Below are 21,239 nucleotides of genomic sequence, written 5' to 3'. Positions count from 1 at the left end.
TTATGAACGCAATGACCGCTCATCAGTCTAAGTTCGTCTAGGTCTCTCTTCCTGAATTTCTATGTAGTTGTATCGTAACGGTGTTAGTATTGGAGGCAGGGCATCTTCCTTTTAAACTTTTTTTTTTCCACGTAGAAAATTGATTTACATTTACATTTACAATTAATCAGCATTAAGGGCTGTATGTTTTACTTGATAGCATGTAATATGAAATCTTTGTGCACTTGAAGAATACCAGTTTATTTTTTAAATAAAAGTATTTAATGTAACCTGAGTTTTTTGTGATTAAAATTATTTGATATGATTTGTTCTAAGGCAATGCATTAGAAGTATTATGCTGATTGAGCCCAAAAGCAATCATCTGCTAGTGGGTGATGCTTAGTAAAATGGGAAACCTCACCAGTAAGGAGAAAGACGTCTGGTGCCATTATCATTTAAAAGGTTCTCTGCCACCCTTATCTGTATGCTACTGATCCCCACTGATTCTTTATGTAGACACAAACATTTAACTTCTATCTATCTATCTATCATCACTGTTGAAATAATGATCATTACTATGGTTGCTGTCATTTCAGGTTTTTAGCATTTGGGGTCAAAAGCCATATAAAAATGAAACTCTTGACAGCTATGAGGTCAGTCGGTGGTGATGTGATTGGTCAGAATCCAGGCAGCTGGTCAAACAGAAAGCCCCTTTTTCTACTCAGCCTTTTTCTACTCAGGGAATATGCGTGGGGGATACAGGAAGTTGGAGGGTGGTGGGGTTGTATTTCAATGTGTGGTTCCTGCAGCTGTGCAACACACACACACACACACACACACACACACACACACACACATACATACACAGACACACAAACACATGAACATACCCATGCACGCACATGAACACACACACACGCACATACACACACACACACACACACACACGTATGGCTGGTACGGTGTGAAGTGAAATGAGAACACTCTGTAACACTCTGGCCTTGTGTGTGACCTGCTTGACCCATACTGTACTGTAATAACTGCCTCACCCTGACGTAGACCTCTGCAGAGAAGTAAGCAGTATCTACAAGAACGACCCGTAAAATAAGAGAAACATTTGTTGTTCTTCTCCGGGTTTTATCACTTTTGTTTATGTAGTCTGCAGTCTGACTGTGCACAAAGTGTAAAACATTTGCTGCAGTATTTCACAGCTACACAAACTCTACCATGTAGCTAACAGGTAAAAACCACAACAAACAGTGGTGAACACACAGAGGCCCTCTCTGAATGCCGGAGCCTGAGGAAGGGGTTCAATCTAACCTCCACGGAGCTCAGTCCTTATCTCTGTGAGCTCACTCATTCTCTATGTCCTGTGAGAGACCACTGCTGCCCTGTCTAAGGATTCCTAAAAGGACAGCAAACATTGGATGAGGACGAGTTTTTCAGGAGTAAAGCAGAAAAAAGGGCAAAGCCATCTCAGAGTCTCAGAGAAAGTACCTCTGATGCAGCATCTGAGGGGCTGCCAGCTTGCAACAGAGCTGCCAAGCGTGCCGTGAATACTGAGACAGCTGGCACCACTAGATGGTTTAATGTTTAGTTCCTCAGAAGTGTAATCAGACAGGACACAAGCAAGACATTACAAAATAAATGATTGCAACAGAAAACAAATTTAACAACTCTAAGAGTGACAACAGTGACGAACGAATACAATAAGTGAATACAATAAGTAAGCACATTTAAAATTTAGGATCTCCACCACAGAGATGGCATTATAAATATATCTATTCACTATCCATCTTGCATGCAATAAAATTACAGTTGTTTCACAGTTAACACTATTTGAGAGCTATCTATGGCTTTCCATAAATGGTTTTACCCCTAATTACCTGATCTGTTACCAAACCAATAGTTTTAAAAAATCTTATGTATAAACTGTATAGACATGGCAGAAGCTTCTTGGTCAATGAAATGAGTATGTGACTTTTTTTTTAACCTTTTTTTAAACTATTCACCATGACCCAGATAACTTTTGATCCCTGATGATCTTCCTTAAGGCAAAGAACATTGAAAACCCACCTGTATAGATAACTCTCACTTCAGCCAGTGTGATTGACCTATTTTTGCAAGGATTAGTTAGTTAACTAATTAGTTAACTGTCCTGCGCCTACACCTGACTAGGATAATGAACCTTTCAAGAGAGTGGAGAACCTTTCAGAGCAGTGGACTCAATGGCCAGCATTAGAAGGTATATAAAATATTATATATATATATATATATATATATATATATATATATATATTTTTTTTTTTTTTTTTGCTTTCTTTCTTTCACCATAGGCACCTATGATTCACACAGAGGAAGTCAGTTTGTTCCTATATTTCACAACTACTAGGTAAACTGGCAAGTTATGTCAGCAATTTAGTGATGGGTTTATAATCTGCTGGTTTTGGCCTTCCATTACATCATTTAATCATCGCTGTGGTATTTCTGAAGCAAACTAGAAAGAAAGTCAACCTGACATCTCTGTTGACTAACTGTGACAACTCGCTATACAGACAAAATGCTGGAAAACAGACTGGACAGCCATGATATCCACAGTGATGCTTGGTTTATGCAAACAGTGGCTCCTCGTGGTTTTCATGGTATAATTGCTTCTTTACACTCCAAGAAAAACACAACGTTTTGTGATGGAGTAAAACAGGCAACTACTAGAAATTCTGGATGACACAGTATGCATGTTTTAATGATATTCCTCAATAAAATAAAAAAGACACAACATTTTGAATTGCTCTTGGAATTATTTGCACTTCAAAAGATTATATTTCATTTGAAATTGCCTTAAAATCTATTTTTATTAGAGCACATGCACATTTTCAATATTCGTTTTTTTTATATATATAAAGCGTTTAGAAATTATATTTAGGGAAGGTATTGCAAAACAACTTAAAAAAAAAGGTTTCTTATCTCTTTCCTGGAAACACAGCCAAACTAATGTCAGTGAGGTAGAGCAAAGTTGTAAAAAAAAAAAAACTGAAAAAACAGGCTGCCTAAAAAGAAGAGTGTGCTTCTGAGATACTTGTTCATGGAATTTATTGTAAACACAAACACAGGCTGAAATATGCATGCCTATGCCCAAAGGGGATTGTAAAGGTCACCTGGATAAGGAAGGATTTGCCAGTCTGCATGTGTACATGTTTGTACTTGGTATTAGGAGTCACTTGTCAGTTAGTGTTTGAGAAAAGTGTTTGCACTTACAATATAGCAATGCTTGTGTGCGTAAACTTTTGCTGTAAAGATACAGACTGTGTGTGTAAGTGAGTCTGCTGCTATTCTGTTTAAGGGCAGTGAGTTCTTGCTCAGCTGGGGTTGCTGTGTGTTAAGCATTTCCCTTGCTCTTACACCACAGTCACCTTATCCAGGAATGTGTCTCCATCACCTTTAATGGAATCATTTTCCAGTTTTCACTTTTACTTTGACCCCTTGTGGAAAGCAGCCTTACAATCTGACCATTAAGAATGCTCTACCATATAGAACTTTGACTAATTGATTAGTTAATTGATGAATTGCTTGATTGATTGACTTGGCTCACATTCTTTAGTCTGGTCCCAAACTAAACGCTGGCAGAGACACTGAAACAGGAAGTTAGTCGTGGGCTCTGACTCCACTCAAGCTCATGAAACACAGGCAAAGGATTTCACAAATCATGTTTCACCAAACACTCACACGCTACATGGCACTGAAACCAGTTGACCCAAAGGCTCCTACATCTCACCAGCATGAGGGTTCAAACGCCGGAAAGGACAGTTCAGGTGTGTGGTGCTCAGTGCGGTAAAGAGTACCAGGATTCAGGTGTTGAGGTGTTCAGTGTAGTGAAGAGGATGTTTGAGTGTGGAGCATTCATTCAGTAAGGAGGTGTGGAGCTCAGGTGTGGAGGTGCAGAACTCAGGTGTGGAGGTGCGGGTGGGGACGTTTCATTTGTTGCCTCTGGAGGAAGGAGGGTTCACTCTCCAACACAGAGCAGCTGTTTCCTGAAAATGCTTAAACTGTTTGATTGTAGACTGTTTTCAGTTAAAGTCACCTTTATTCAAACGCTAATTGGCTAATAGAAAGAACTGATCTTGTTTCAGAAAGTAACCATCACAGGACCTTTAATACACACAACCTGAGGCCAGGGCAAAAGCAAAGGAAAGAAAAGACCAGGCCTCCAATGAATCAAAACAAAACAACTGGGATGAAGCTAGTAGAGCTGAACATGAAGCGAGAAGAACTTTCCAAAAGACGCATTAAGACAATAACCATCATCATCACCAACATCATCAGCAGCAGCCACAGGGTCATCATCAACATTATACTAATATTAACATTAATACTGATACCACTAATAAAATAAATAAATTTAAAAAAAAACACATTAGAGTGCCTCTGGAAATGGAAACACCCTGAGTTTAGATTGCTGCAAACAGGATTTGCATGATATCAACAAGATTTCTTAAACCACAACAAAACAGATGATCTCACACTGATCCAATTCACTAAGGGCAGTTGGAACAAACAGAGTTTGGGAACATCATAAGGATGGTGCTTGTAAGAACAGTCTCTTGCAAGGATGGTGCTCGTAAGAATGGTCTCTTACAGCTGGCATCTGACCACCTGCTGTATGCTGTAGTCCAATATCACTGTGTGCTGTTAAGCTGCTTAGCTTCAACAATTGAGAAAGTACCTCTCTGTGAGGCGTTGACCTCCGTCAGAGAAATCAGCAGTGGGCCTGCATGGAGGCACTGCACGGCACTCACCTTACCTTCGTACCTGCAGCTAATTTTACAGCATTTCTTGTTTCTTGAATGAATGTGTTTTGTAACACTAGATTTCAACAGTGAGCTGCATGCTGCACTGTTTTGCTTCTGCTGTTTATTGCTATAAATGTGATTAATAGGCGTGGCCTGTTGAGTTTGTTAGGCAATGCTTAGGGGAGGGATGGGTGTTTTAAGCCAAAGATTGCAATGTGAGATGAGTAACCTTATGATTTTAATTTAAAAATGCATGGTAAACCAGCTAATTATTGTATGCTGGGGTAGGCCATCATATGGCTGCCATGTTTACTTTTATCTATATTTTAAAACATATGTACTTGCAATACATCATAATATATCAATGTCAGCAGCAGCTAGTTGCGATCAATACTGAGGATTCAGTTGCCAACATGGAGGCCACACTCCTGAAAGCAAGGCATGTGTGATGTAGCTGGGACTGTGGGATGCTGGGAAATGTAGTTAATCTACCCTGCCGGTGTGGAGTTTTCTCTTAAACCACTGAAGACAGATTGTGCTGTAAGTATTATTACTCTAGTCTCCTCTAGAGGGCAGTAGGATAGGTAATGACAATTGCAGTGTGCACTAAGAGATAATATAGAGCTGCAAATTTACATTTGGTTTACAAAGGCATTTCATGCATCCAAAAAAAGTGAAATACTGATTGCAGTCAAACTTTGGTAGACCAACGCTAACATGTGGATGATACCATGCAGAAACAATCATACAAACAGCAAAAGAGGCCATTCCTGTCACCCCATAATCCAGTAATCCATAAACTGTGTGCATTTGTGAGCCCGGTCTGACACTGTTGCTCGTTTAAATTGAATGCTTATGCTTACGTTCTATTGTGATGGAAATCGCTTTGGATAAGAGCGTATACTAATTGTATGCAATGTACTGTAATATGTAATGGCCACAAATTGCTGCAATGAGTGAACTCTGCCTCTGGCCTCCTCTCCAGAAGGAGGCGCTCTACAGGTGTGCTGCCTGTCCCTGCAGCAGGCTGTGACTGTACGACTGGCAGGAGAACCGCCTGGGGTTCTGGATGCACTGAAGGATCATCAGGGTCCTGTTGGAAGAGAACCAAAAACAGGAAGCACATGTTTCACTACAACACTCAACACTATGCAGCTGCTTGTCCTTTGCTTAGTGGTACAATGTTTGCTCTCTTACAAATGAAATAATGAAAGGAGAGAACAGTTTATTTCAGAATGGATTCACCTTTTACAAGGTGATAGTACTCCCATTAATAAGAGAGAAAGTTCTCTATTGAAAAAGTGCAGTTTGATGGCGTTTAACCTTTCACATTTCTGTGCCTATGGTGTCTGACACTGGGCTTTTTTCACAGTTTGACCTGAAAGAAGACCTTCCCCAGCTTGGAGGACGGGACTGTGGAGAGACACAGAGAAGGAACTAGTGGATGCAGGTAAGGTGGAGGGATACAGGATACAGGTAAGAGGGAGGGATATGGGATGCAATAAGGCAGAGGGATACGTTGGTTAGGGGTAAGGCAGAGGGATACGTTGGTTAGGGGTAAAGCATAGGGATACGTCGGTTAGGGGTAAGGCAGAGGGATACGTTGGTTAGGGGTAAGGCAGAGGGATACGTCGGTTAGGGGTAAAGCATAGGGATACGTCGGTTAGGGGTAAGGCAGAGGGATACGTCGGTTAGGGGTAAGGCAGAGGAATACGTCGGTTAGGGGTAAGGCAGAGGGATACGTTGGTTAGGGGTAAGGCAGAGGGATACGTCGGTTAGGGGTAAAGCATAGGGATACGTCGGTTAGGGGTAAGGCAGAGGGATACGTCGGTTAGGGGTAAGGCAGAGGAATACGTCGGTTAGGGGTAAGGCAGAGGGATACGTCGGTTAGGGGTAAGGCAGAGGAATACGTCGGTTAGGGGTAAGGCAGAGGGATACGTCGGTTAGGGGTAAGGCAGAGGGATACGTCGGTTAGGGGTAAGGCAGAGGGATACAGGATACAGGTAAGAGGGAGGGATACAGGATACAGGTAAGAGGGAGGGATACAGGATACAGGTGAGATGGAGGGATGCAGGATACAGGTAAGGCAGAGTACTCCACTCACACGTCTCTGTCCGTGCAGGTCCAGCGAAATCCTCGGTTCCTCAGGATCTTTATCAGTTCCAGGATGGACCCATGTGTGCAGGACTCTCTGGGGAAATTAGAGACAGTGATATGCCTAACTGCAGTAGTCACGCCCTAATCACATTCTACTCACACCTTACAGTAACACCACTTACACATACTCACATCCTACTCACACCCTACAGTAACACCACTTACACATACTCTCACCTTACTCACACCTTACAGTAACACCACTTACACACACTCACACCATACTCATACCCCACAGTACAATGACATGCTTTGCACTCTTTGCCCAGTCACACAAAACAATTTTATTTACTGTTACCAGACACAATAATACCCTGTATTCTGTTATAGAAGCCAGCTAGGTCTGGGGTGTGCTTTGGTCACAGAAAAATGGGATATTTGAGATGTGACTGGAGAAATACATGACTTCAGGGTTTTCCTAGTGAGAGTTTGTCCTAAAGGGAGACGCTGACTAGCTCCCATGATACTCTGACAGCATGCAGACACATTGATCTGTAGGTCACGCACATGAAAGGCCCCTCCAAGTTGGCGACCACCTTGATATTGACGTAGTCCACCATCCTGGGGTTCAGATTATCCAGCTCCACGCTCCCGAACATACTGGGGAAAGAGCCACAAGAAGGACTGCCAGTGTTAACCCCAAACAGCCATTAGTACTGACATACTAACCACCTGTATCTTGCAAAATCCAGGCAGCTCAGGTTATGTACCTCGCTCAAAGGGACAACTGCTGCATCGTACAGGGGAGACAAATCTGTTACCTTCAGTTCATGTGTGGATTTGCAAACCATGATGCCTCCACACCCCCAAATCCATACAGTTGCATCTGTTTTATGACCCCCACCTCGCAATATCCAACCCCCTATTGGAATCGCCAAATGTTTACTAGGCTTGCCTCCCAGCGAAAACCACTGAATTCACTCAAGAGGACTGAGGTGAGCTGATTGAAGGCCTCTGAAAAACACTCACACACAGCCAATGGCTGTCTCTTACAGTACGAGTCACACAGCACATTACAGCACGTTGGGCTCTCACTGGAGAAGAAGAACAGCCGCTGTTCTGCTGAGCAGCTCACAGGGGCCTGACGAATCACAGGACACCCCAGAGCGGTGAGTGGAGGAAGCCCTGGCTGACCTACCTGCCTCTAACCGCGGTCATAGAGCTCAGCTTGACTGATGAACAGACTGATGAACATTTTGGGCCACAGGAACTCCTCACCTTTTTCTATTGAAAGCGTTCTCAATGGATCCATTCAGCAGAACGGTGATGTTGCCACACGCTGAAGCCGCAAACTGTCAGAGAGGAGACATTGAAGCCACACAAAGAGAGGCATGACATAACAAGTCTCAGAGAAAGGTCACTACTCCCACATCTCGCCCCCAGCCACCCCCCCACCCCACCCCCCAAACCACTATTAACCTTTTAACAGAGCCAGGCTCACACAACCTGAATTCCCTGTTTGCTTTTGTTGTTAAAAAAAAAAAAACATTGCATGGTATGCATGGTAGTGTACAGTCGGAATGCAAGGAGGAGTCAGAGGAAGGTTGCAGGCTGAACGTGAAGAAGCCACACCCCTCATTTCACCTGTCCTCTGCTGCTCTTCTGTTTCGGACTTACCTCAGGCTCCCAAACCTGCGGCCTACACCTGACTGGGAGCCATGGTTGGTGACAGAATGCTAGTGTAGTTACTGTCCTGGGGCTACTGGTCTCAAAACAAACATACACACACACACGCATGCACGCACTCACACTCACTCCTGAGTCAATACGCTGGACTTAAGATAAATGAACCTCTTTCCAAGCAGCTGTTTTATGGGTGTGTTGTTTCTTGTCTCTCTTATTCACTTTCTTCTCTGTCTACCTCATCAGGTCAGTGAGAGTACAAACAGTCCCTTCCTCTAACTTTCCTTTCAAATATGCATTCCTCCAATTATGCACAAATTCAAATACAGATTATTGGTGTGACCGCTTAAAATACAAAGCTGTTTTAGTGGGTTAACACTCGTTACATACACAGACCCTGTCCTGAATGCAGATACCTCAGGTTAGTAACGCACAGCATAAAGGAATGCAATCATTTCTGGCATCTGATTAGACGGTTGATTATCTGGCTATTCTCTACCTCTAGTTTGTTATCAGACAGGTAGAGCAGTCAGTGTGAATCTCTGTGCTGCACCTAAGGAGAAAACAGAACCAGACTCCGCAAAACAGACAATTAAAAGCATGCAGGGTGTTTCCACGCTGTGACCATAACAGTACTACGCTGGACTATATCCAGTCAGGAGCCAGAGATGGTGAACAAAGTGATTTTGTGGTTGTGTGATATGCCAGTTTTGACAGCGTTGCTAGGATTAGATTAATCCAATGGGGGGAGGGGGGAGTTAGTCAGATGAAATGTATAGGACCCTTTATGAAGAAAGGAATAAGGGTAAAAAGTTGAAGATGGGGGATCCTGAGACATATTTTGCAGGGAGATAATCATAAGTAACTGGAAACATGATTATAGGACAGGATGCCCTGCTGGTTACTGTCATGAAGGTGGCTCCAGGGGGCCATGTTAGCCCCAAGGGGAAGCAGCCAGTGTAGGGGCAGCAACTTCATCTGCACACCTGCAGAATGAGAGACACATGTGCAGAAGAGCATAGAACTTCCTTTTAATTTTCTAAACCAGCGTTTCCCAAACCTCTCCTGGAGGATCACTTGTCCTGCATATTTTAGATCTCTCCCTGTTCCAACACAGCTGATTTAAATGATCAGTTTGTTATTAAGCAGCTTCAGGAGTTCATAACGAGTTGATCATTTGAATCAGTTGTGTTGGAGCAGGGAGAGATCTATAACATGCAGGACAAGTGGTCCTCCAGGAGAGGTTTGAGAAATGCTGTTCTAAATGACTCTTCACACCTGGACACACCCAAAGAAGGTGTTATATACTTGGATACTCTCTGTGAAGAGCTCATTCTCTCTCAGTGCCAGCAGAGCCACAGAGACCAGCTCCATCCAGACTCCACTCACCTCAGCCAAACACAGGTAGTGACACCACACCGCTACCATCAGCACAACAGGTAAACTTCACCTCAGCCAAACACAGATACTGACACCACACCGCTACCATCAGCACAACAGGTAAACTTCACCTCAGCCAAACACAGGTACTGACACCACACCGCTACCATCAGCACAACAGGTAAACTTCACCTCAGCCAAACATAGGTACTGACACCACACCGCTACCATCAGCACAACAGGTAAACTTCACCTCAGCCAAACACAGGTACTGACACCACACCGCTACTATTAACACAACAGGTAAACTTCACCTCAGCTGAACACAGGTGCTGACACCACACCGCTACTATCAGCAGATCATATAAGCTTGAGAGGTTTATGTTAATCATTGCAAAAATCTCATTCACTTAACTGTGAAAGAAATGAAATTAGACACACACTGAGACAGTTAATGTAACAGTGGCTTCTTTATTGTCAAGAAAAGCTCACAAATAAAATTACAGTAATGAATTTAATTTAAACTGAAGCTCACATAAATGTATTTTAGTAACATAAACAATTGCTTCAGATTATTTTAGATGTGTCAAAATATGTTCCATAACAAGCAATTGTGTGTTATGGGGCATATAATGTATTTGACAACGTGTCCAAAGACAGAAATGGCGCACTGTTGTACACTGAAAAAAGATGCATTTGTGTGACAGTGTAAATCTGCCTGCAGAGGATGCTGTCAGAGGGGTGAATGGACATGCTAATCACTGAAAGGGATGCTGAAATGCACACAGACTTTTAATGAAGCAGAGATTACGATCCTTCACATTTTAGAAAAACATTTGTTTTGTTATGTGACTTACTAAGACAAGAGGGTAAAAATTTGTGCAATATACCTGGATACTCTCTGTGAGGGGCTCATTCTCTCTGAATTTTTTCTTTTAATAGGAAAACAAAGTTTAGGACTTAAGAAATTGCTTTAGGTGGTAGTGATTCAGGTGTTTAGGTGAGTGTGTCTTCAGATGTTTTTTGAAGATAGTGAGGGACTCAGCAGAAGGAATGAAGTGTGGAATATCATTCCACCATCGGAGGACAGTGGCGGAGAAAGTTCTGGATAGTGATTTTGGGCCGCAATGTGATGGGACCACCAGATGCCATTTGGTAGCAGAGCGTAGTGGCATAATTTAGCAGACCCTCTCATCCAGAGCAAATTGCATAGGTTACAATTTTCACATTATCCATTTATATAGCTGGATATTTACTGAGACAATTGTGGGTTAAGTACCTGGCCCAAGGGTTCAGCAGCAGTGCCCCAGTGCGGAATCGAGCGAGCAACCTTTCGGTTATGATGCCTGCTCCTTCCCATTGTGCTACACTGCTACCCCATTAAACACAAAGTTTTTCAAAGTTTTAAATGGATTATTTCAAGACAAGGATGAGAGAGCGTTCAAGAGCAGGTTTTAACAGTGCAAGACGCACTTGAGTATGTAGGTAAAGTGTGACTGGTCTGGTCACATTACTGCAGTTTTTTCTCATATTTCTGAGAGATTAAAGGTTGTGATAGTTGTTGAATGGGGTGATGGGACAAAAACAGACTCATATTGAGAATCCAGGATGATTCACTTAAACTTAGACTAAAAATGTTGTGAATTTTCTTATTTTGCCACCAAAATATTTAGACCAAAGATAAAGCCTCACACGTTACAGGCAAACAGTGCTGACAAACAGGGAATTTCAGTCTGTTCTTGCACGTTGTCTCTAGCTGAAAATGGCAGGAGTGGCATCAGCTGTGATTTCTGGAGCCTCGCTGCTGAACGACATCGTACAACAGTCAATGGTTGCAGCAGATCGAAGTGTTTCTATCCATCTGACGAACCACAGCAAAACCTACATCCTCATAAACCCCCAGTGAGTTCCACACGCCACACTCCTTTCAGCTCAGCTTTACATTTAAGGGCAGCACTGAACAGAATGATCAATTTCTCTGTGCCCCTGTCCTAAAGGTACAACTGCCCTTTACTTTCACAGTAAAGGGCAGTTTCACACTTTCACAATCAAACCTCTCTCTGGAGAGGTGGGCACCCAGACCAAATTATCATAGCAAACTTATTTGCTTACTCACTGGCTCGAAACCAAACGCCTGACAAACAATCATTTTTAATGTCTGATCTGGTACGTTTTATTTTGCAGCCGCAAGGCTCGGATCAGCCAGCTCAGTGTGACAGATCTTGCTCTCTCTTCTCTCTCTCTCTTCTCAACCCCTCAGACGCTGAGGGCACGTGTGTCTCATTTTTGTCCCAGAGATGGAGACGTTTACAGCAATGTGTGGACGAGAAAGTGAAGCCATTCAGTCATAATCGTGACAGAACTGGAGCAACAGCACATTCGACATGATCATATCAGTACTTAAGAATGTGTTTGTGACAGTGAAAAGCAAAGATGTTTAGATCATTTAATCTTTATTTAAGAAATGAGGAGCATGTTAGGAGCTTAAAAAATGTTTTGTTAAAAAACATTTTGTTTACCCATGCGATAATTCAAAGCAGACCCGTGACATGAACTTCTGGGGCCATGCAAAGATTATATCGTCTATAATCTAAAATATTTATCATCTATGTTCTCTCTTCTTTAGATTCGTAGAATCTTTAATGTAGAACGGAACCTTTACTGAAGTTATATCAGTCTAATACACAGAAAAATCGTTCTGAACTGCGAGCTCGAGGCTGTATACACACACACACTGAAATTGTTTTTCTCCTTTCTTTTACGTTACTGTGCCAAAGCATCGTGGGTAATGTCGCTCCCTTACACAGAACTTGTCGTTTTACCCTGTTTCCTTCAATAAATCTAATTAAGAATAAATCAGTCATATTATCATTTATAAGAATTAAACAAAAATATCTAAATAAAGCTGCGCAGTGCGTTCTCAAATAAAAGTTACTACAATCTGAAGTTGAAGGCATTATGGGTAAAGTATTCTGGCCACGCGAGAGATGTTGTAGCTCTGTATTTAAAATATATCCACGCCTGTCAAGGTACCAACAGATGCTGTTACACCGGCAGGGAGGGCTTGTGGACAAATGATTTTGAATCATATTGGGTCTGATTAAAGTAAAGATAATTCAGGAAAGGTAAAACACAACAAATAATGAGGAGATTTTGCTGTAACAGTTATCCTACTGCAGAACTCTGTAAAGACCAAAAAAGCTCCACAGTACAGTAAGAGGAAAAGCAATGCTTTTGTCATGTTGAGCATGACTGATATTGATTTGTTGTATGAGAAACATATAGGACACATGCAGACAGCGTAGCAATAGACGTGACCCCTGAGTGAAGCTGTCATGACCTGAAGTGCAGATCATTAGATTAAAGCTGAATACTTGGACGCAAAAGTTCTGTCCTTACGTAAACTGTACCGTTTGATGTTTGACAGAAACACAATAACACACATTTTGTTTTTTTTACAGGAGATTAAGGATTTTAGCTTTCATGTTTCACCCTGTCAGGCTAGTAATGTGTCACTACTAATTCTGTTTTCTTACTTTCAAAATTTAATTCAAATTAATGAAAAAAACAAGAGATTTTTAAATAAGTACGATTATGGGAAGTTTAGTTTTCATGTTTCTCCTTTACTGTAATAGCAGTGTTTTTACACATTCTGTTCTCTGATTATCACCAGATAGATGAACTCTGAGACTCGCTTCATATCACTGATTAACATCGGCCACCTTCATCACAGATTTTTTTAACATGTCAATAATCGTCCCCTTTCTTTGGACATATGCACCTCTTTTCTTAGGGTTTACACCTACAGCGGATACTGCTATAATCCTCCCCAGCCCACGGTGAGACAGGGAGTGTTGGAAATATGCTCGTTTGGGAAAACGCAGGGGACCACATGTGGCGCCGTGGGGGTCCTGACCTATGATGTCTCTAAGGCAAGGAAGAGGAATTACGAGCGTCTGGCCATCATGTTCTCTGTGCCCTTCGATTACAGCTATTACGAGAACTGGTTTGCTCTTGGCTTCTTTGAAACTGATCGTGCATGCGATGAATCTCTGTATAACCTCATGTATAACGAAAATAAAGGAACGTTCACCAGAACCAAGGCTTTGGGCACTGAAAACACCTACTCACGCAAAAAAAAGTACACTGTGCGGGGGACAATGTCCCCGATGGCAAAATCAGTGCTGAAGGTAGAATTCTGGGACGAGGCCTGATCTGATCAGCTCAGCATATGTTCCTGGTGTGAGGAACTCCTGTCCTTTCCTCTGTACATCTGCCAGCAATCTATGAGGAGTGCTAGGCAAGCTAAAAACCAGCTCCAACACAAGGGTGATGAAGTTTGCAAAGATGTACAACATTGCATTTTCTGTATATAGACAATCCAGCAAAAAATACAGATGACCCTCAGTGAAATATTAGGTCATCATCTTCCAGCCTGCATAAATTCTATGATTTAGGCACTTTGCTTGATATCACTAACAGCTGATGTCCGTGTCACATCCTTTTCCGTGTTTATTTATAATTAAGTGTAGCCAAGCATAACTCCCTGTTTTCTATCTGTTTCCCACAATGCACCAATACACATCAGCATAGTGACTCTTCAGCAGCCAATCATGTTCAACATGAGTAAATATGAGGCGCTAATTTAAACAAACATAGGGTGGGGTATAGTTCTTACGTTTTCTGAGGCTTGCTTCCACAGGGAATACACAGGATGGTTCATACAGGTCGACCAGGTTGGACAGGAGCTGAAATCAAAACCTATCAGAGAGGAAAAACGGACCTCAGATCAGAAAAGACAGCCAGACAGTGGACCACAGAGCACAGATAATTGCTTTTCCCAAAAAATACCCCAAAAATAATGCAAAGAGAAAAAAACAAAATATTAAAAATCAAATATGCACCAATCCACTCCTCTCCGAGTGATAGAAAATCTGACTTAAGTATATTCTCAAATCATATCTTATGTAAATTATAAATTATAAATGAGTATTTAGACTTTTTTTTTAACAAAAAGTGAAGTGGGAACTTCTATGATTATTTTGTTGTATTTGGTTAATTGTTTTGACCTGTGTTCTAATATTTGTACTTGGCTGTCAGGGCTCAGGCACAGTCTCAAACACAGACCACAAGTGCTCAGGTTCCAGGCGGTTTTAATAGGAATAGCAGGACAAGAGCGTAATGGCAGAACAGGCAGGGTCAAAACCAGGCAGCTAGTCCGAAGGCAAAGCAGGGATCAAAAAACAGGAACACGCAGGGTCAAACAGGCAGATGTGGCAATCAGGGCAAAACGGCAAGCAGAGGCAAAGTCGAGGAACAGGCCAGGTCAGCACAGGAAACTCAAAACAGAATAACAGGCGGGACCAAGACAAAAGGCAAAAAAAAAAAAAAAAAATAGGGCTAGGGTGACGAGGAGATGGGATGCAGGTGGAAAGGCAGGCAGGTGGAGGAGATCAGGTAATCAGGTGGGCTGGGACAGGGCGGAGAGCGGGGCAGGGCTGGAACACAAGGAAAACAGTAAACAAAAGCACATGGACCACATTGACAGACAGGGAGAACACCAAAACAGCTAGGGGGCCGGAGTACTGACACTGGCATTGTGTTTTGGTTAACAATATTTCTGGAAATGTTATTTTTTTCTCATATCTATATGCTGTTCACAAATATTCATACCCTGTGCTCAAAACATGATAGAGTACTTTAATTTGCTACTGTTGCTCTGGGATCACTACATGCATACACATACATCCCATGACACACTCAGACACATATGCACACATATGTGTACACACACACACACACACACAGTTCTCACACAAATGTCTTATGGAGTTAAGTAGTTAAGTAGTACAGTCAAACACAAAACATTAGTGTTTGCTTCAGGAAGAAAGACCTTGTATTGTAATGAACCTTGTGTGGCTTTGCCGTGTGTATATGATTCTCCATCTTTGCTATTCAGTGTAAGATTATGTATTAAAGCTAAGCAGTAGCCTATTTTCCAGCTGACTGCATGCTTAGGCTGGTTTCTTTTGTTTGTTGTTTTTAAAATAATTTATTGGGGTGTTTGAGCATTTGCTATTTCTGCTCATTTTTGTGAGAGGCGTCGGCAAGCTCCTTCACACTTCCTGTGAATCACAAATGCTTACAGGTTCTAGAGATGTGGAAAAGCACACCTGAGTGCCATTGTGGTGGAGGTTAGAGACAAGGGTTTGGTGTCACTGCGCTGTTGTGGGGGAGGGCTGTTGCACTCTTGCATTCTGCAAGGTTTTAGATTCCTCCTCTCCCTGCATGTGTGTGTGTGTGTGTGTGTGTGTGTGTGTGTGTGTGAACTGGAAACCTGGAATGCCTTGGAACACTTATGAATTGCGTGCTGCTCTGAGAGAGGCAGAGATACTCACCGCTCTGACAGACACGCGCCACTCAGAGAGAGGCAGACACACACCGCTGAGAGAGACACACGCCATTTAGAGAGAAGCACGCCGCTCAGAGAGATGCACACTGCTCAGGGAGACTCTGAGAGACGGGCCACTAAGAGACACACCGCTCAGCCGCACCTCTGTCCCTCTCCTTCTGCCCGCACCAGATGAGGTCGTTGAACATGTATCCCACCAGCGTGTCCTCCAGTGTCCAGAAACGGCGGGCCACAGCAGAGTAGCTGTGCACCAGGTCACGTGTCTTACTCCAGAAGAGCAGCTGCAGGGCAGGCCGGAGGGGGGGTGGTTACAGAAATGTTGAAAAAGAGTAACGATACTCAAGAATACTCTCTCCAGTGCTCACAGGCATAGTACCAAAGACCTCCAAAGCTCTGACAGCTCCTTACATAGTGTCAGGAAAAGAGCAGGGCTAGATGTGTTGCTTTGCTGGGGTCAGGTCAATAGGGGCAGTATTACAGCTGGGCATAGACGTGTTGCTCTGCTGGGGTTAGTTCTATAGGGACAGTATAGTAGTTGGGGGATAGATGTGTTGCTCTGCTGGGGTTAGTTCTATAGGGGCAGTATTATACCAGGGAGTAAATGTGTTGCTTTGCTGGGTTTCGTTGTTCAGCACTGGGACTCAGACCCCAGTAAGTTTTCTTACATCCTGTTTCACTTGGGCATGCTTGCAAACTGCTATCCCCCCACCCTGCCCCACCATTACCCCCTTCAATCTTTCCTTCTTCTCTCTTACTCTCCTTCTTTCTCAGATCTTTCATTGTCCATCCATCAGTGCCTCTCTTTCACTGTCATTTTCTCACTTTCTCTGCTCGTGTGTGTGTGTCTGTCTGTCTGTCTCTCTCTACCCCCTCTCTCCTACCCCCTGTATCTCTCCCTCCCCCTCTCTCCCCCTTTCTCTCTCTCTCTAGCTCACCCTGGAGAGGCAGAGGCACAGGGTCATCTGTGTGGGTAGATTATCTGCTCTGTCGGGAGGGTCTACACCCTCAGTCTCACAGCATCAACCAGTAAAACAGGGGGAGGGAGTTCAAGACTGATCTGCTGTCAGGCCCTGGTTTCCTTTCCTGGTTCCTTAAAGAGACTTTCATTCCAGCACACAATCACTGAACCTTCAGCTCCAGAGCAGACCTGGCTAAGAGGCCTCTGTCTGACTGTGGCCCTCCAGGACCAAGGTTTCCAGAGGCTTCCATTGGTCTTTCCATGATAGCTCAGGTACACTCACCCTATCACAGGGCAGGGCCTGCGGTGTGGCCCGGAACATTCTGCGGTAGTCCCAAACTGAGACGTCGCATGGAGGCCTCCTCACCACTGCCTCCTGGAACTCTCTCCAGATCTCCTCACAGTCGTACCTGCCTCACACACACACACACACACACACACACACACACACAGGAAAACAAACACACACACATAGAAACACACACACAGACATGAGGACATACAGAGAAACACACGCCCACAAATGCACACAGACATAGACACAAATACACACACAAAGGCACAGAGTGACGTCAAACAGTTCTGTGCGCATTTTCTCCAGAATATTGTGCTGTTGGTTGCAAGCTGCTTCACACAGTAACAGCATTGTTTAAACTGGATTTCCCCCAGCACTTCCTTCATTTCCTGCCAGCACTTCACCTGAAGCTCGGATTAACCAGGGTCACATAATCATAGCACCGGCCAGTCACGATCTGCTTCAGATTGGGCGTGGTCCCCATTTCAGCGCCCAGGTCCTCCCCGAGAAACAAGAGAATCACCAGACCTGAAAAAGAAGCAGAGGGAGGGGGGTCGCAGAGAACAGAAAACGAGAAGAAGAAAAGAGAGATGCAGATGGTAGCTGTGTGTTGGACTCAGCCAATTCAGATGTCGAGGATCCTGACTCCAGAGGAATAACAAACAGGGTGATATTGCTGGGCCCTGTTTCAGAAAGCGGGTTGAGTGAAAACGCAGAGTTAGTTGACTCAGAGTTGAAGGAAACTCTGGGTTTTTGGTTTCGCAAAGCCAGTTCAGCTTAACTCTGAGTCAGTTACTATGGCAACATACTCTGTGAAGCTAACCTGCTCGCTGGCAGGTTTTCTTCAACTAACCCTGAGTTTCTCCTCCTCTTTAGCTGAAGCCTGCAGATGGAAGGAGGTGTCAGACATGGCATGTCCTTTTTTTGAAGAGCCACTTGATATTGAAGCACAAATATGCTGCAGAAATCTCCGTTGGGAGAGGGTGATCAGACCCCGCTGGTTTTATCATTCCCTGACAATTATCAGTTTGACCGTTTCCATTTTTCTGCACAATCATTTTTGTGAACAATATTCTCAGCCCTCATATCGTTCATATGATGCATTGTGGACATGCTCTCAGTTCGTAACAAATTATTTGTGTTGCACTTTGTTTTTTTGCCAACAGGAGTTTTCTATGTAACATCGGTGACGCTGAACATATTTGCTGTTTAATATGCTGTTTAATTTGGCTAAACAACATCACAAATGCTTGCAATGAAATTATAACTTATTATAACTGTTTGAACTATATTTTTATATTTCATCTTCAGTTGCTGCCAAGTAGGTTTTGTGCTTGCTGGGTTGCACCTGCATAAATATTAAGCACATACACACACACACACACACACACACACACACATATATATATATATATACACACACACATATAAAGCTTTTCTTTTTCAATTAATACTCATGCATTGACTTGGTCAGCAATTTTCTGCTGCTACTATACTATATATTAACTATACTATATGTACTCATATTCTGCATACACATTCATTAATACTTCTAACTCCACTGGGGAGAAGCAGGAGGATTGAGCCCTTTTTTCTCTTGTCGCCATAATGAATCATGTTACTTGCATTCCATTGATGAGGGCTTTTTATCTCCTCATGCACATGCTTTACTCAGGGTTAACTTAACTCAGAGTTGATTGAACTACTTGTTATCACCTGTTCTGAAACCGAAAACTTTGAGTTTGACAGCTCAGAGTTAGTCAACCCAGAGTTCAGGTTTAAACTCAGAGTTTGTTATGCCTGCTTTTCGAAACAGGTCCCTGGTGTCAAAGGTCAGTCACAGGTGTGTCAGCATGCAAATGTCATAATTGATTTTGATACATGTAATGAGAAGGAGGAATACCCTAATGATGCACTGACAGCTGACAGCTGAAACTCACCGTAAAACATAATGGATGTCTGAATGCGCAAATCATCAAAGGTCAAAGGTCACAGACAGGGCCGCAGGGTTGCCCTCGGTGAAGAGGCGTGTGCAGGCCGGAGGTCGCCTTCCCTTTCCCATCAACAGCGTCCATCTGCCTGCTGGGCCAGGGGCATTCAAATTTAGTTCTGATTAAATCAAAGTTCAGGAATGCAGGCCTGCCCCCACCCCTTTTTAAAACATCCACTGTGGAGGCAAGAACTTATAAAACTCTGTCATAACTTTAGATCTGACATAACTTGCATAAAATAAAGCTCACACTGAATCTTATGCAAACAATCAATCTGCTTATAGACCAGATATTCTAGTGGTTCACATGTTCTGCATTATCCGTCTATATGACCACGTATATTTCCGACTCAAATACTTTCAGGTAATATGTTTAAAGTTCTGACAGCAGAACCCAGTCTGGATACCCTGAGAGTCTATGAGTTCAAACTATTACAAAAGAAAAACATTCTTACAGTGTTGCTCTGAGGTTTGTGAGGGCTTCTTTGCAGTTTTATTGCTGTCAGAAGACTGAATGTGAGCAGATCCGCGGATATCTGCATAACCAACACCTCCTCCATCACCAACAGCAACAGCAGCAGCAACAGCAGCAGCAGCAGGTAGATCACAGCTCTTACCATTCTGTGAGCAGCAGAGTGAACTGGAGTTTCGCTGAGTAAATGTCAGTGGTTATATCCAGAGATCAGTGCCGAGGTGCTGGGGTGGCAGTTTTGGGTGTCTGCAGTATCCTGAGTCAGAGCGGGACAGCCCAAGCAGTGCTGCCCCCACCCCACACACACAGCACCACCCCCCCTGCCCCGCCTCAGGGGCTGAACGGGACTGAACACAGCTCTCTGTTCCTGCTGCCTGCAGCCCCATGACTCTCATTTTACTGTTTGGATGTCTGGAGCTGGGTGGCTCTCTTCTTCAGTGCACTGTCTGGAGGGGGAGTGTTCCAGGCAGGGACACAAAATGAAATTACCAGGACAGATCAGATGACCCAGAGTGGGCATTTCCAAGAGACAGGCTACCATGAAGAGGATCCTTCTTTCTTCCTCTTCTCTTTCTGCAACAGAACCTGGGACCTCAGTTCATATATTCACCAATGGGGCAGCAGTGTAGCATAGTGGTTAAGGAGCAGGACTTGTAACCTTCGGGCAAGGTACTTAACCCGCAATTGCCTCAGTAAATATCCAGCTGTATAAATACATAACATTGTACAAATCTGTAACCTGTGTAAGTTGCTCTGGATAAGAGCATTTGCCAAAAGCCAATAATGTAATACTGTAATAATGTAATCAAGCATCTGAGAATTTCAGCAAAGAGTCCTGCAAAAAGCATTTTAGGAACAGAAAATTCCTACCTCAGCATAGGCAATAGGAATGTTTATGAAGCTTCCTGCTCCCACTCTCAGCTGGGAGGAAGACTGTTTCCTACAAGCAGATCTCAGCTGATTTTACACAGGACCTGAACTCTGGGAAGCACTGATCCCTGTCTCTGCTCTGAGCAGCACTGATCTCTGTCTCCTGGTGTTTTCTGCTATTGACAACAGATCCAAGATCAGTTTGCCCATCTCCAAACCTATCATAAACCAGTTAGAGTAAAATATTGGTTCTGATACAGGATCAGTTACTAGGAAGTGCCAACATCCAAGCAAGTTGTATTTCTGAGAAACCAAA

At 43.2% G+C, this 21,239-nt stretch overlaps 1 protein-coding gene across 1 annotated transcript; it reads right to left on the bottom strand.

Annotated features, from left to right (window-relative positions):
* Window positions 1-5,762: 5,762 nt before the first annotated feature.
* Window positions 5,763-19,541, bottom strand: LOC118770918 (ADP-ribosyl cyclase/cyclic ADP-ribose hydrolase 1-like). Its single transcript, XM_036518694.1, has 9 exons — window positions 19,532-19,541; window positions 17,996-18,119; window positions 17,580-17,706; window positions 16,481-16,619; window positions 14,605-14,687; window positions 8,142-8,215; window positions 7,431-7,523; window positions 6,871-6,957; window positions 5,763-5,859 (listed from the first exon to the last, which is right to left on the bottom strand). The coding sequence occupies exons 1-9, from the start codon at window positions 19,539-19,541 to the stop codon at window positions 5,763-5,765; spliced, it is 834 nt and encodes a 277-aa protein (XP_036374587.1).
* Window positions 19,542-21,239: the final 1,698 nt, after the last annotated feature.

Source organism: Megalops cyprinoides, chromosome 2, assembly GCF_013368585.1.
Source record: "Megalops cyprinoides isolate fMegCyp1 chromosome 2, fMegCyp1.pri, whole genome shotgun sequence".
Lineage (NCBI taxonomy): Eukaryota > Metazoa > Chordata > Actinopteri > Elopiformes > Megalopidae > Megalops > Megalops cyprinoides.
This window is presented reverse-complemented; position numbering and strand designations above follow the sequence as displayed.